General features: G+C 39.9%; 1 protein-coding gene across 1 annotated transcript; it reads left to right on the top strand.

Annotated features, from left to right (window-relative positions):
• The first annotated feature begins 10 nt into the window (after positions 1 to 10).
• On the top strand, positions 11 to 16429 carry ABCG5 (ATP binding cassette subfamily G member 5). Its single transcript, XM_026072244.1, has 14 exons — positions 11 to 73; positions 893 to 1059; positions 1551 to 1672; positions 2111 to 2247; positions 2498 to 2596; positions 3601 to 3733; positions 5521 to 5660; positions 6858 to 6987; positions 9620 to 9833; positions 10080 to 10285; positions 11181 to 11319; positions 12951 to 13136; positions 14851 to 14963; positions 16233 to 16429. The coding sequence occupies exons 1-14, from the start codon at positions 11 to 13 to the stop codon at positions 16427 to 16429; spliced, it is 2046 nt and encodes a 681-aa protein (XP_025928029.1).
• The last annotated feature ends 673 nt before the right edge of the window (positions 16430 to 17102 follow it).

Below are 17102 nucleotides of genomic sequence, written 5' to 3'. Positions count from 1 at the left end.
CTCCCAGCCGATGGTCGTCCCTCTGCCAGAGCCTCGTGCTTTTCCTGTGAGCCAAAGGCCCGTTTCTCGGCCAGTATGAACGCACCGGTGTGCACCCATCCAGACCTCTGTCACCTTTCACACACGGCGCCCAAAATCCCTGAACGTGCTTCCTGCTCTCACGGCAAACCAGGCTGGCAGAAAGCGCCACGACACAACGTAGCACCGAAATGGTCCACGTTTCCCTCCACTTCCCCTGCGCGCAGTGCTGCTCCTTACAGCAACCCTGCACGGGAAGGCTGCTGGTTTCGTGGCGGTTGGGGCCTGCAGAGGTGGGCAGCGGCTGCCACCGCCCCGGCGAAGGGTTTGGCTTCGTCCAGGCGCTTGAACGAGCCCCCTGCGGTGCCCGGGCGTCGCTGGCCTGGCCCTGGCTTTGCCCTCAAAATGCTTTTGGGGGAGATGTGGATGTTTCCTTTGCCCCAAAATCCCTGAGCGTGTTGCTGGGGCCGGGGGCGAGCGCGGCCCCCTGGCGCCCTCCGCGCCGCCATCCCCCGCTCCCCGGCCTCACTCACCGCCATGGCCCCACGTGCTGCCAGCGCGGCGCCCTCCGTCATGTTGCCCTGCGCCATGTCGCCTGCGGCGGTGGCCGAGCGCTGGGCTGCTGAGCTGCCTGCTCTTTCAGCGCGGCGCTCGGTGGGGAGCCGAGCCCTGCCCCAGTGCCTCTGACATGGCCAGGCTTCGCTGGCGCCGCCGCCTGCGTGAGCCTGCAGGCAGGGAAGCGCTCCCCGCCTCGGGGCCGGCGCGCCGCGGGCTAAAGGTACATCAGATAGCGCCCGGGCCGAGCGCCTATCAGTTATCTGGAGGGGGAAGAGAGCGCGGAGGGCTGCCCGCCTCCCTCTGAGGCAATCCCCAGGCGGGAGGCCGGGGCAGCGCCATGCGGAGGGCGCAGGGCCCTGCTGGCGGTGGCGGCAGGCCCGACATGTCGAGCCAGCCATGCCTGGCGCCGGAGGGCGGTGAGGCGGGGGCCGAGGCGCAGCCCCGAAACAGTGTCAGCGTCCGGGGCCTCTGCTACACGGTCAGGTAGGGTGGGAGGGGGACACGCCGCCGGGCTCGGGGCATGGAGGAGGAGGAAGGGCAGCTGTGCCATCCCAGAGGTGTTTTTCTTAACTGTATTTGAAGGGGGGGGTCTCGAAGGGAGCTTCGCAAAGCTCGTGCCCTTTCTTGCTCCTGTGAGGAGGAAAGCGGTTAGGTGGGCTGATGGCCGGCTGGCATCTTCAGCACACGAAGCCCCAGGTCACATTTCCCCTTTCGGTTACCATGTAAGGGAAGCAAGCCTTCCGGTGGTCTTTCAGGAAAATCCCCTCACACTTTGCTTTACCTTCCAGATAATATCAAATTGAAAAAAGTGAAAACGTGGGGGGGGGGGGAACCCAACCCTCTTTCAACAATTTATAATCCTTTCAGATTCCCTTCCGCGTAAATGCGTGCAGAAAATTGCAAAGCATTCACTTGCCCTACACGTAATTTTTAAATCTTCCCTATTTCATCTGCTTTGCTGTTTGACCTCACAGGGAACGTATTGGACCGTGGTGGAATATTCCTTTGTATCATAAAAAATGGACCCGGCAAATACTCAAGGATGTCTCATTTCATATAGAGAGTGGCCAGATTATGGGCATTTTAGGAAACTCTGGTAAGTTGTTCCAGTACTTCAAAAGAAACAAAGCTAGAATTAATAGCAGCGGCTTCCATAATGAATCTGACAGAGATCTGTATTTTAAACAATAAAGCCACAGCTGTTTTTAACCCCTGCTTTGAATAACATGACACTTGGTTTTCAGAGTTCTGTTTTCAGTCATCTAACCAGCAATTACAACTTCAGTAACAGAGAAGGTTACCTCTAAACCCAAATGTTTCACTATGAAATGTAAATCTGAGGGAATTAAATGCTAGTTTACACACCTTCTAGGTTTCCCATTTACTTCCCTTTAACAGGCCACATTTTCAGGACCTATTTTAATGTAAGTAATAAAAATACTTTGTTATTTTCATGCCTCCATCCAAGTGAGGCCATGGCCCTTGAGGTCATACAATTCATCTCATCCCATGATTAATTTCTTTTGGTTAAAAGGATCTGGGAAAACAACACTTCTGGATGCAGTCTCAGGAAGACTGGAACATAAAGACAACTTCTTTGGTGAAGTGTATGTGAACGGGCGTCAGCTGAAGAAGGAACAGTTTAAGGATTGCTTCTCTTATGTGCCACAGGTTGATTTCTCAATTTATTTTTGTGCACTGTACTACCTCTTGTGTTTAAAAAAAAAAAAAAAAAAAGCAAAGCAGAGTCGCCAGTATAGTAGAATAATGGAATCTGGCTGTGATTTAACTAGTAAGTAATTTGGTACTAATTTGGCAGAGAAGTTAAAAAATTGTATGAATGTGTGAAGGGTGTGTTAGCAGAAGCAAGATCTTAATTATTACAGGACTAACCGTTGCTTCCTCTTTACCTTTTTTTTAGAATGACACTTTGCTAAGCTTCCTCACCATACAAGAATCTCTGACCTACACTGCTTTGCTGGCTCGTCAGAAATGCTCCAGCAACTTCATCAAAAAGAAGGTCTGTATTTTATCATCTTCCACCGGAAACGCAGATGGGATGTCATGCAATGCTTTTACTAGCAGCACTTTCAATCCACAGCGGTGTTTTACATTTATGAGGTTTCATACTCTTTATTCTGCAATTGAGGAAAGTGGCATGTGAAGCAAAGTGACTTGCTCAGGATCACACAGAGATTCTTCAGCTGAGCCGCAAGTAGGACATGGGCTCCCTGACACTCCCCTCCTCTGCATGGAGCTTGTGCTGTCACCCAGGGGAATAGCGAATATGCGGGAAGGAAACTCCCACCTTCAAAGCAGCAGCAGTTGCTGCTACAGCAGATGCTGGTCTTGGTATTGAGCTCAGCTCCCTTTTTCCCTGCCAGGAAACGTGGCTTTCAGGGTCTTTATGACCATGCGCCTTGGCAATTTTCATGGACTGCAAAGACATCCCTGACAGTGCTCTGGCTTTCTATTGGACCTCTCTCACTAACCAGGATAGCTCTAAAAAGCACTGATMTAATGAACTCCCTACAACCTACCTTCTCTATAAAATAGTGCATTTCAGATCTACTAGAAGGCTCTTTTTGGCCTCAGCTGAGAGTAAAGATTCAGTATTCCTAGCTGGAGGCTCTTGCTGTCTGTCTTCCCTCTTTACCTATCTTCCATTCAGCATTTTGTACTTTCCCAGAATTGATCTGCTTTTCTGCTCCCTTATTTTGGAAGCCAGACCATCACCCTAATGCTTTATACCTTAACTTCTAGCTGCATCTCTGAACTCCTCATCTGTTAATGTTAACAGAAGCTAAAATTCTAATTGTTTTAGAATAAATAAAAATAAATTAAAAAAATATAATTTCAACAGATGGAGGCCAGATTACTGTAAATGCTTTTCACTAGAATGAATGCAAGCAGCATACTGGGAAAGCTTAAAGTTATGTCTTTTTTCCTTTCAATTTTTAATTTTACACACATGTATCTGAATTCAACAGTGATTAGTCTTTCTAAATTGTAATTATTTTTCAGGTAGATGCAGTTATGGCTGAGTTGAGCCTCAGCCACATTGCTGACAAAATAATTGGAAGCCGTATTTTTGTAGGAATTTCAGGGGGTGAGAGGCGTCGTGTTTCAATTGCAGCCCAACTATTACAAGATCCCAGTAAGTACCACCACACAGATTTTCAAAATGAAACAAAAGAGTCACTTTGCACTCCCACCATGCTCCTCCATATTCTTCTTTAAAATACAAAAGCATTTTGTATTCTGCAGTTCAGCAAAAGCAGAGTTGTCTTGTAATGACAGAAAAGAATGAGCAATAATGCTGGTCTGCCATTAATGTGTTTGTGGTCTTGGAAAGTAGATAATTTTAAAATCTTAGGAATGAACATGTGGTTAGACTCATACTTAACTGTTTCACGTCTTTCCCATGTATGAACTGTTGGTTGTGACAGATTAATTTACGGTTAGTTGAGCACATTAAAACCATACGTATGCAAGCACTGAGTCTTGTAGCAGACTTGCTGCCATTGAGCCATGCATGTGTGAGAGCCATGAGCCAAAAAGGTAGTCAGACTTGAGCTTTGCTCACCTGGACAATGCACAAACACCACAGAGTAACTGCTGAGGAGAACAATAGCCTTCATGTACCGGAGCCGATTTAGATAGCAAGTCAGTAAAGAAAACACATCCCACGGCTCTTTTTAGCTGCAGGCAGTGATGAAATGGGATTCCATTTCTCTTGATAAGAAAGCAGATACTGATGAACGTCAGACTTCTTTATATGGTTGTAGTTTTAATGTAAAGAAAAAAATCAGATGGATAAAAATCAAAGCAGAGTAACTGAGTGACTGAGAGGATTAGCCATGGAAAACAGCATGTGAGACTTTAATTTGTCAGTCTTAAGATAGTTTCTTAAAGGTGCCCCTGTTGGAAGGATATTTAGGATCTAACGGAAATGAGATCATTCACCCAGACCCTGCCTACAAGCATAACTAGTGCATTTGCATCAATTGCAGAGGAGTAACCAAGAAAAAAAGGCCAAGCAGACCACAGCTGCCTTTTACCCATAGGGACTTGTCTGTAAAAGTATCTTTTGGTGTGAGTTTATACCATGCAATTTGGGGATCTTAGAGTCCTTGTAGGAGTGCAAACGCTTCTAGTGTGCATTAGGCAGGAGGGAACATTTAGAAAGCAGAATAAGCTATATGGCAGATGCTATATGCTAAGGGTGACTCCCAGAGCATTCACTGGCAGTAGTTATTACTCAATAAATTCACTAAGCTTGTAGCACAGTAATTCTTCCGTGTAGATAAGCCTATAGAGAAAGGTTTCCTTCCCCCTTACCCTGATGAAGGTTGAGCTGCCCTCTTCTTCTGTGCTTTATCTCACTTGTGTAAAACTAATGGATTTGACTGTCATTGCCTTTCCATTTGCAATATATTCATGTTGAAAATCATGAAGAAAATGCAGTAAAAAACCTGTCTTATCTATGGAATTATGCATGCTATATTTTAACATAACTCTAAATTGTTAATGAATTGTATATATTTTTTAAATTCAGATTATAACTTCTAGCTGATTTTGTCAGTTATATTTACTTTTATATATGTGGTGAATTTTATCACCATTGTTCTTAGAAGCAGATGTATATATCAAATTATTTTGGTAATTTTCAGATTTCATCTGAACTTAGAAACAAATGATTATGCTCGGTTCCTGCAGTTCTCATTTATGTCCTTATTCCTAGTAGCTGAAACTGAACCACTGAAGCAAATTAAAGCTGAAAGATCAAGCCACAGTGATGATTATACATACTCTGCTTTACACGTGGAATTTCACATGTAAAGTAATTTCTATAGTATTTGTCAAATTAGCTGTAAAGGCAGATGCTGTAACATTTGCTCCCCATTTACCTGAGTTTTAACGATATTTCTTGTGTTTTCACAGAGGTCATGCTACTTGATGAACCAACTACAGGGCTGGACTGCCTGACTGCAAACCAGATCGTCTCACTGCTTTCAGAACTTGCACACAGAGACAGGATCGTGATTATTACAATTCACCAGCCTCGCTCAGAACTCTTTAAGGTAAATGATATCTACTCACTAACTGCTTTTTTGCCAGACTTTAAAGTGCTTGAGTTTTGGGGGGATAAAAGTGCAAGATCCAGAACAGTGGCCTTCAAGGGCTCTCTTGCTGCCCCCTGCCCTGCATTAAATACAGGCTTCTTGTCTTTAACCTTCCAGCTCTGGCCTTCTGCCAGTGGGAGGGCATTCTGGGACACAAAGTGAACGTGCACTGATTGTGTGCATAACCTTTGTATGCTATATGGCTACCAAAACAAAAAACACTGGGACAAGGCAAATAAATCATTATTTATCATTACTTATTTGTCATTTATGTATTCTTAAATATGTAAATATTACATATTTACTTATCATCACACATTCATATTTCAGTAACACTTGCAACCAGGAACAGGCAAAGATTTCCATGATTTGGAATGGAGAAGGATCTTTTTTCTGTCTTTTCCCATCTTGTTTCCTCTTTGGGTCAAGCAATGTGGGTACCCCTTGGCCATGTGTGGGGCAGGCCTGTGTTACAGGCCTGCACTGGGGAGAAAATTTCTCCCTTCTGTTACTATTTCCCACTTTGCTCTTTTGAATCTTATACCACTCACCCTGCGAATGCGCGGCATCTCTTCTCTGGCTGACTGTATCTAAGACAAGTGGTCAGGAAGTCATAGGGGAGAGATGGGGCTTTCCCATACTGAAAGTGGTACCGGTGCCTTGGCAATATGTGTTGATGGTAGCTGGTGGGGACCAGGCCCTGGCAAATATACACCCAAACAACAGTACTGTTAAAGTCCTTAAGCACTTCACAGAAAATAACTAATCATCCCAGTAATTTGGGGATTTTACAGACTGGGCCTATTAAGTGCCAAAGGGTGGTCAGTCACTAAATAAATGTGTGTTAGAACTCAAGTCAGAAGTGCACAGCTCCTATTCCTGTTCTTGGATTACCCCTTCCGTCTGTACACTGCTGACTCTGATAGCTTTGAGAATCACTAGTTTTAAGAGCTTACAAATGTGTCATCTTGCATAACCATTGAGAGGAATGATAGAAAGGACRAACTTCCTTTGACATAAATATACTAAGGAAATTTGAATGTGTCAAAACTATTTTTCCTGTCAAAGCATTTTTATTACCAAGAAAACTAGCTATGCTCAGGAATTAATGCACTTCTCAGTAGATATTGCTAATGTATTACTTTGTTCCAGCAGTTATTTGACAAAATAGCCATCATGAGCTTTGGAGAAATGGTTTTCTGTGGGAACCCTTTGGAAATGATTAAGTTTTTTAGCGACTGTGGCTATTCTTGTCCTGAACAATCAAATCCTTTTGACATCTATGGTAAGTTTGTCTATGCTGTTTTGGCAAAAACATGGGTTTCCTTTAAACAAACAATTTGCTTTTTTCCCAAGATAGAGTTTTTCCAGAGATAGAAATGTATTTTCTGCTCAGCTCAAAGGTGAGAGAGAGCTGGGTCAATGTGACCTCCGCTGACTCCTTAAAACAGCAAAAGTTTGCAGTAGGACTGAACCACAGCAGAAGGAAATGGTGGAATAAACTACTAATAAACAGGATATCTCAGCTTCATGAAACCTTTGCATTCCCAATGATAGCTACCTATGGCTGTCCATTGGACATCATAGTAATACCAGTTTGATTCCCAAAACATGGAAAGTCTCTGGCTCTCATAGACTTTTGTGGTGCCAAGCAACTGAAGACAGTTGTTGATTTTGCAAGTAAGTTTAGGCTAACATGCCTGGAGGGAAGGATGCAATGCCACACAATGACTGTGGTATCAATTTCCAGAGACTGACAGTTTGAGATTTCAGAAATTTTGGGGAGCTGCTAGTACCTGGATATCCTATTGGAGCAGAAGGTACCGTCTCTTCAAGAGAAGATGATAGCAAGCCCTTTGGTAAAGATGACTTGTCCTGTCTTATCAATACAGGACCTAAAAGGTTCATTGCAGGGCATCTGTGCACATGGACAAATGCTTGGAGAACATGTGTGAGAGTGTGTGTGTGTACAAATGCATACATATGTGTATATATTCATCTTTTTAAATCTGTTATGTAGGCTGATTTCTGACAATATTAGCTGAATGTTAACTAGTGAATTTGACCGATCCAAAAAGCTGTATTCAGAAACATGGCACATTCAGGAGAGGCAGTGTTTTTCTATTGTCTTGATGGCATCCTAAATTCAGAGAGAAGAGAGGATGGTTGTTGACATGAAGCTAGAATGGGATGAAGCTGAAAATACTGGTGTGACAGTGAGGATAATTTTTTCTTCATGAATTTGAATAGTCTTGAAATGCATAGATGATTTGAGATTTAGACCCTCTTTTTAAAAGGCATGGTAAAGAGAGTAGCGCATTCTTAAAATGTCAATCTTTGAATGTGACAAGAAAAAGGAGAAAATACAGTTTAGAGCAAAGAATCATCTGAATATTTAGTCTTTGGAAAATTGGTAGTTTATGTTTTTTTGTGTGATTTAATGATGTGAATGAAGGGACAGATTCTGATAACATTTACACCACCACCACCAGAGGAAAATAAGATCCTATGTATTGAGCATGGGTTGTATTGTGGAAATGTCATGTATTGTATTCATAAAAAAGTACAAATGCATAGTAGGCATCAGCTACTTTGGTCTAGTGACTCGTCCTGCACTAGATATTTTAAACACACCTGGCTGCCATGTATTTGCCATGTTGCTTCAAGCAAATCATATTGGCCAAGTTTTCAGAAGTGTGGTCGGTGTTTTGGATGTTCATATTTATAGAAGTTAAGTCCCAGTTTTTGACGGGTTTGCCATTAGAGACAATTCTGCTTATTCCAGCTTTTGGAATACCAGAGAATTATTCATAAGTTTGGAGGACACTTTAAGAATCTTGGACAAGGGCTGTGGATATTCTTTACTGTTGTTCAATTTGTATTTTGAAGTTGAGCATAACACTGAAAAACTGAAATCTAAGGATGAAAGAGAGCTTAAGAATAAATAACGGATATAGACATCTTAGCCGATAGAGAAAAATGATACAACAGTCTGTAAGAACAGCTATGCATGAGGACAACAGTCTTGATTTTGAAACCCTAGATAATTCATTGCTATTACGGAAAAAGGAAATTTCCAAAGCTCTGCAGCACTATTGTCTGACCAGTATGTCTTGTACGAATAGCAAGCAGAAATTTCCCAATAAAAAAAATTGTTGGTGTCAGGAATAGATATAGGTGGGTTTATTAGAAGGGAGCATTAACTCTGTGAGATATTTACCTTTCATAAGTTCCACTGCAGTAAGTAACGTTCATCTCAGCTAGGGCTGAGCCTGCTTGGGGGATTTGGTCTGCTGAACATCCTCTAGCTTCACATTAAAACAAAGGAATGTTTGAGGAGATAGATGAAAACCAGTGCAGCTGTACAAATGCCTCAAGTGGAGAAGAACAGGGACTTGCAGCATGAACTCAGAAGAATTTAACAGTTAAGCTCCATGGTTATGGAAAAGCAGGCAGAGGAAAGGGGCAGTCAGGGAGCTGTGTCTGAGTATTTTCCTGAAAACATGAGAAATATATGATGAGAAAGCCACTATTCATCCTTGTCAGCGTTCACCCTCAGCTGGTGCTTTATCGCGCCCTCGGCAGAGACAGTGCTTCGCAGGTGGCACAGCTCTGAGCTGCTGATGGAGAAGGCCAAAGGGCCAGCCAGTACGTGGCTCAGTCCTTGCATTTCAGGGACAAGGACCTGGCACCTTCAGGTACCTACAGATGACGTAAAGCTTTCCTTGTAGCTGTACTGTCATCCATTCAGGCTTTTTCTAATGGAAATGATGAGTAAAAAGAAACTTTGTGTAGTTTCAAGTGGGCCTTTTCTCCTTCACAGATTTTAGGATGGAGATGAGGAAGGTAAGTTGCAGGGGTTGGGAGAGATAAGAAGGGAAAATGATGTATATAGTAAACACTTTGCAAATTTGCAGTGGATCTGACATCTGTGGACACTCGATGCAAGGAACGTGAACTTGAAACCTACAGTAGGGTTCAGATAATTGTGTCGGCCTACAAAAACTCCGAAATCTTTAGCAAAGTACTGGCAGCCATTGAAAGGACAAAGTGTATGAAAGAGCTGCCACCAATACCATTCAAAAGCAAAGACTCACCCACTGCATTTTCCAAATTATGGATTCTTTTACGGTAAGACTTTTTTTTTCTATAAAAAAATTCATTTTGTTTTTTATCCACTAATCGCTCTGGTTTTTTTCGCCACATATACAAATACACTTTTTTCTTCTTTTGGTCTAACACTTCTGTCTATCTTATTGTAATATTACCTCTTTGTGGACCTTTTGCGCGTAAGATTTGTTCAAAGTTAAATACTCTACCAACATGTGCTCAATCATAGCTAACAATTATGTTGTTTCTGTTATGTTTCATTATCAGGAGGATAACAAGAAACTTCTCCAAAGATAAGATGGGCATCATCATGCGTCTCTTCCAGAATCTGTTATATGGCTTGTTTGTAGCATTTTTCCTCCTCAGACTAAGGAATGACCTTCTAAAAGGAGCAGTGCAGGACCGTGTGGGGCTTATCTACCAGTGCGTGAGTGCCCCTCCCTACACGGGCATGCTCAATGCTGTTGCACTTTGTGAGTCTCTGTTCTGTGTTATGTGCAGCAGCAGGTATTGCTGCTGCTATTTTGTAAATAGTAAAAATTCCTATTGAAGATTGTTATTGAAAGGCTCTTTACAGTTGTAGGTAATGTCAGAGCTGATACAATGGTATGAAATCCAAAGGGGAAGCAACAGAACCTCAGGAAAAGATTAGTGCATTAGAGGGACTTAATGAAGGAATATGCTACTAATCTGAGCCTCTCCCTTTTTACAGCTGGCCTCTGCACTGAGGCTGTATTCTGAACTATGCAAGAGCCCTTAACTTGCTTGCGTGTAGCATTATAAAAGCAGGACAAAGTCTAGGTCTATAATTTACCATCTTAAGTGAGATCAAAACCACAGGCATGGAAACAGTGGAAGTGCAAAACAGCTTTGAGAGCAATTAAGGATAATTAGATTTGAGAGTATTATGTGGTGATTACATTCTTATTAGAGAGTGCTTCTCTTGCAGCTGTTGTAAATTAGCCACACAAAGACCAACAATAGTTTTTATTTACAGCCTAAAAACTGTTCTGCCCATGTAAGGAACATACACTGCTGTCGTCACCCTGAGATCAGAGCACCACAAGAAATTATCCAGCAAAGGCAGTTTTTTCATGTGATTAATTTGTATCTGCAAAGTCTGTCCTACATGTCACATAGTTAGGCCTCTCTCCTTATGCACACAAACCTTTGCAATCTGCAGTTTAATGCATATTTTGCACTTGTAGTGGGAAAAGGTGATCAGGCTGGTTTAGATGGAATGTTTCTGATATATTCTCAAAGTTGTTTCAGTGCTTAAGGTTTGTTTGTTTGTTTGTTTGTTTGCAACAAGTCTTGGTCTCTTTATTCAATGATGATTTAATTTATTTTTTAATATATTTAATCCAGTTCCACCCTTACGTGCGATCAGTGACCAAGAAAGTAAAGACGGCTTGTATCAGAAGTGGCAAATGCTTGTAGCTTATATACTACATTTTCTACCCTTCAGTATCATCAGTGTAGCAATTTTCAGTGCCTTCATATACTGGTAAGCACTAGTATCATCTATTGGATCGTTATTTTCTTCTTGTTATCAACTTCAATTACCATGTTAGCGATAGGCCTCCTGGTAATTCCTTAGTGCCCTTAGGCCTCTTAGGGCTAGCAGTTCCTCTGTGAGCTTTTGAAGGGTGTATCTGTGCAGGACTAAACTTTTATGGATGGACTAACTTTTGGAGAGGCTTGGATAGCCTCTCATACATATTATTACAAACCATTTCTCTCAGGGTTTGTCTACGTAGGCAGGTCAGACAGACCCGAACTGTGACCCGATGGGTCGCAAGCCAGGTCTGGCCCAGAACAAATACAGTAACTTCTGTATGGCAATCAAGTTAATGTACCCTGTTTATGCACATTTTCCCAGCTAAGTATACTTCTGGGAAATGCTCTAACAGTTTATGTTATCCTGCCGTTCATTTGTTGTAATACTCTCTCTCCTGAGGTTTTTTTTTTTCCTCTCTTCTATTTTAGGCCTTTTTATACCTACCCCCGATTTACTAGTCTGTATCTATGTAGCTCTGTGTAAAGTATTAGAGCTTTCCAGAGCTTAATGGTAGGACTTTGAAGAGCTGTTCTTTCTGCACCAAACTGTGATTAGAGGTTGTTAATATCTGCTAGATCTGTGAAGGTTTAATACTTTAAGAATATGTGTTCAGCCATCTATTTATRATAGAGACTGTTTCTGTATTACATGCAAAAAATGCCAGGGAAAGCCTGTGAGAAAATCAACACTTCTATTTTAAGACCATGGTTTGAATGTGGTATATTAAAAAAAAAGACATGGGGCTTTGCAGTGAGCAATGAAGAGGAAACAACATGTCGAACAGCTGCTTGTTAGCTAAGAGGAGCACCCAGTCTGTATCTAGTATAATGTAATTTTGGTATGAGGTATTTTGGAAAAAGAATAGTATGTCACCATATAATAAAAGGCTTTGTCATCTGTCATATACAGTATGAGACTGAATTGTTTGCCAAGGAAACTCTGGCCTTTCTTAACTTTCGAACCTTTACTATGGATTGTGGGGGACTTTTTTCCTTAGGTAAACTAAGGAAAAGCTGGGAAGAGTGTGCTGTTTAGTAGAGTAAGAGTTTGGAGGAGATTGCATTTGGATGAATTACATGGGTGACAAATTGAATTAGCCTTCCATTTAATTAGGATGAGTATATCCTTCTTTAAATTTAACCCAGACAGCCGCCTTTGAATTGTGAATTTGCATGCACAGTATCAGATATGCAAAATTCTGTCTGCTCATTATCTGCGTAAAGATGCTCTTTAAATATGTGACTACTGTATAAATAACTCCCACTGCATAGACTCTAAAAGAAGGAAGACATTAGTTTAAGGGATTGTAGAAGTCATGGTGGTAATCTTGAAATAATGCAGACTTCTGCTACAATTACACCTTCACACAACTCTCTCTTATTTAGATGAAGAAAACCTAGTATGTCTGCACTTATATCATGAGGTGAACAGATGTCCTTTAAGGGTCCAACAACTGTTCACTTACTAAGCTGTTATTGCAAAAATAAATAGAAATAGAAATAAAAATAAATAAAGGCTAGATTCCAAGTCTAGTACCAAAGCACTTTTAAAATATTCTTTTGCTCATCTTTGCACAGGACGGTAGGGTTGTATCCTGATGCTTCCAGATTTGGATGTTTCTTTGCTGTTGTCTTAGCATGTCATACAGTTGGTGAGCTACTAACACTTGTTTTACTTGGTGTGGTTCAAAACCCAAATATAGTCCAAAGTGGAGTGGTGCTGCTTAATTCAGCAGGTGTGATAGTGGGAACCGGACTTCTAAGGTAGGAAAAAGGTTTATTTCTTTATGGTTTTAATGTTAAAACAATATACATCTAGAATAGTTTCATGAACAGTCACTAATGCTGCCGAGCAATAATGCACAGGCAGCAAAGGGATGAAAGTGCAGCTGTTATTTTCAGAGATGTGACTATCTGATCATGCTAGACCTTGTACAAAATACACAAAAAGGGCATTTAATAACTTCAGATATCACTAAAGATACTGACATTTTTAAAATTCTTCACTGCCTCTTTTTGCAATTAAATTAAAGATAAAACTGAATGATTCAAACTATCAGCTCAGTTGAATTCTTTACTCATGCCAACATGATCACATGAAATGCTGTCATTAAAGGCTTTAAAAGAAAAAAATCCTACAACTTTTAGTAATTAATTGCGGGACCTTAGCAGGTATTAAACACTGYGAATTTTTGATTGAAAAAAAAGTTATTTTCAGCTGTTACTCTCCAGTTTATTCATTAAACTTTTCAGATACTTTTTCTATCTGTGCAGACTGAACTATGTAGTAATAATAAATCATAAACTAGTTAAATGTCCAAAAAAATTACGATTCATTTGCTGTATTAATGTGCAAATGTTTTTTTCATTGTAAATCAATAATGTGCATGAACTTTGACCAGTATTCCCCTTACATTTGTCAGTACTGAAACTACTCTCTGCTCTTTGAGATACATACCAGAATAAATGTATTATTGTCAAGAAAACTAATTAGCTTTCTTCAGGTTTCTAGTAAATGTGATATGCTCAACTGAGACTTTTCCCATGAAAATGAAATAGTCCTAACAATAGCTGATGTCAAGTTGTCCTCAAGAAAAGCATGGCTCTTCACAAAGCTGTTCATGCTTTGTTGATCCCAGTCTCACCTAAGACTTGTTTATCAAAGTGAAACTAGGTTAATATCCAGTTAATTTGGCCCCTGCTAAATTTCAGGAAGATGTATGCTTATACTGAGAAAAGTGTTATTCTTTCTACCATAATCGAATGCCTTAATAACTTAAAAAGTATTAGTGTTTTTTCACCTTATTTTACAGTAGAGACATTGCTAATTAATATTGTGAAGCTCTTCAATGATTAATCTTTACTGGCAATGAAGGATATTAAAAATGGCATTGAGACTTGGGTTACTGGGTATTTCTGCTGCATTTCTATGTTTAATTATAAACAACCTGTGTGCAGTTTTTTTGAGGTGCAGAAATTGGCCAGTCTGGTTGAATAGTGTTACTTCAAACTTTTCATATTCTAGTTTTATTCTTAATTCTTTGCTTTATTTGTATCATTATTATTGTTCCAGTGAGTTAATATTCCATCTTTTTTATTTTGAACATGAAGTGAGGGGGTCATGGTTTCTTACTTCGCAAACAACACATTTTTACTATTAATGTTTATATTGGGTTTTCTTTGTCATTTTTAGTTTATTAGTGCAATGTGACTATCAAAAGAAGTGCATAGAATTATTTGCAACTGTCCTTAAGCAAGTCAGGACTGAACATTATGACACTTTACTGAAGTTGGAGATGACCTTCATGGTTCTCTCCTCATTTAGCACTAGAACACACTTTGAAAACTCTACCTGTATAATCAAGAACTCTTTCTATAACAAGCTATGACCAAAGATGTGAGGTTGTTTTGATTTGGAGTAGGACTGTCTCTTGTAATGTAGCAAGAGCCAATTTAATTTCTTCTCTGTTTATTTAAGGACCATAGAAGAAATGCCAACACCTTTTAAAGTGCTAAGTTACCTTACTTTCCAAAAATACAGCAGTGAGATTCTTGTAGTCAATGAATTTTATGGCTTAAACTTCACATGTGGTAAGTGTTTTAAAAAAAAACTTTTAAGCCCTTTGTAAGTAACTTTAATGAGATGCTAATGTTTATTTTCCTTCTGCATGCAATTACAAGTATCCCTTATAAGTTAAGGATAACTTATTAGTTATTAAAGAAAACTTACCAAGTTATAAAGACATACTGTAAACTCAGCAAACTGGACAAAAATTCAACTCTTTCTCCTTACTCTGTTCCTCATCTTTCAGTTTTCCATCTGTCTCTTCCTCACCTTTTTCCTACTACCTTAAGCATTTTAGAAGGTGAATTTTGCAGCCTGCCACATGTTTATCAGAACTGCATTACACTGGATCAAATAGACAAGAAAACATCAGTGCAGGGAGAACTGACAGAAAATGTCTGACCAGACATTTCTTCTGATACCAGTGAGGCAAATGTTCAGATACGTTACCATGGAAAAGGGAGTAAAGGCAGCTTTATTGATCTAAAGCTGTTATGGGCACAAGTGACAGGTTAAGGAGCTAAGTCCAAAATGTCAATATCACTGAGTTCTGTCAAATTTCTAGATAGTTCCTGTCCAGTTTTCTTAGTGTGGAGCAGCTTGGATCTGTCAGGCTGTGCTTTGCTGGTTGCGAGCAAGATGACTGGCAAAACATCAGAATCAGGGTGGAAAAGTTAGTAATCAGCAGCAATCAGTAGAGGTAAAACTTATAGCCTTGGACCTGCCCTAAGGCTTTGATCCTCTCCAAGGTTATATAGTCTTTATCCATTATTTTTCATCAATCTCTCTTGCCCTTCCTTATTACAAGAACGTAACTAGTAACTGTTAGAATATGACTGTAAGAATAACGGCTAGAAAGTGAATCCATGACTTTGGTAATAATTATACACAGTTGTTTTTTAATGTGCCCTTCAAACAGCCTTAGTTTTTTGAATTCTGGAAGCAAATATGAATGATATAAGTCTATCATACCAGGTAAATCACTTCTTGAGACCCCCTCTATACAGTGTGTCTGATAAGCCCTAAATCTTCTTTCATTTGGCATGAATGAAACTGAAAGCTCCTAGTGATCCTTCATTCTTCCCTTCAAAAAACATGGCAAAGATTAACTACAGAAACATACAGAATATCTGTTCCTATTCCAAAAGGGTGGGAATGTGAACTATATGCACAGTTCATCATTCAAACAAACATTTAGGCTAGATAGATTAAATGTATGAGCTAGATACCAGAGCCCAAGTTTTAATTCTACTGATTTACCTAAAGGAATTAATTTTCTTTTTTGTTTTTTGCAGGTGGATCCAACATTTCCACTGCAGTTAGTTCAGCCTGTGTTTTCTCTCATGGTGTTCAGTTCATTGAAAAAACCTTTCCTGGTGCAATGTCCCGCTTCACAATGGATTTCTTATTGCTCTATGCTTTTCTACCAGGACTTGTCATTATAGCAATTGTGAGCTTTAAAATAAGAGATATAATTATTAGCAGGCAATAAAAAAACAGCAGTTCTAAACTTAACATATAATGCTCCATTTTTAGTTCCATTGTAGCTGAAGGATTAATTTGTTAGATTTTAGATGGACTTTAAGTGATTCTACATAAAATATAAAAACATGTTTATCTTTTAATGTTTGTTTCTAACTGAATATATGTTTTCTATCTTGAGAAACATCTTCTTTTAAGAGTGTGAATAGCTTTCTGCTATTGGGATCCCCCCCCCAACACCCCATCAGGCATATCAGAAGCATTACATGGTCTAATTGACTTTTTGAATGTAATTTAGTCTACTGCTGGTCCCAGTTTTTAACAATGTAATAAACAATGGTGTTCTAATCTTTTCCCCAATATTTCTTTTATAATGAGAACCAGTAAGAAGAGCAGTATAATTGCTAGTAAATCTTATTTTTAGAATTGCATTTTAAATATTATGCTCTGTTTTGATACTGTTTGGGGGAATTTGTAGAAAGAGAATAAACCGAATACATGTAAATAAAGACAGAATTGAGAAAGCACTCCACGTTAATCTTATGCATACTATACAATCATGACAGCAATGAGTACAGGATCTTTAAGCAATATAAAAGTACCCAACATTTTGTTGTCTCGTAAATGATGGTAAGTGAGAGAAGGTAGTTATTTATATCTGTTTTTTTCTTTTTATTATCAAG

Source organism: Apteryx rowi, unplaced genomic scaffold (assembly GCF_003343035.1).
Source record: "Apteryx rowi isolate R43461 unplaced genomic scaffold, aptRow1 scaffold_34, whole genome shotgun sequence".
NCBI classification, from domain to species: Eukaryota; Metazoa; Chordata; class Aves; order Apterygiformes; family Apterygidae; genus Apteryx; species Apteryx rowi.
The sequence above is the reverse complement of the archived record's forward strand: the minus strand, read 5'-3'. Positions and strand labels throughout refer to the sequence as shown.

Coding starts and splice junctions, on each gene's coding strand:
- ABCG5 (XM_026072244.1), top strand. CDS start 11: ATGGTCGTCCCTCTGCCAGAGCCTCGTGCTTTTCCTGTGAGCCAAAGG. Junction 5,661..6,857: donor CTCGCTCAGAACTCTTTAAG/GTAAATGATATC, acceptor TTGTTCCAGCAG/TTATTTGACAAAATAGCCAT. Junction 13,137..14,850: donor GTGGGAACCGGACTTCTAAG/GTAGGAAAAAGG, acceptor TGTTTATTTAAG/GACCATAGAAGAAATGCCAA.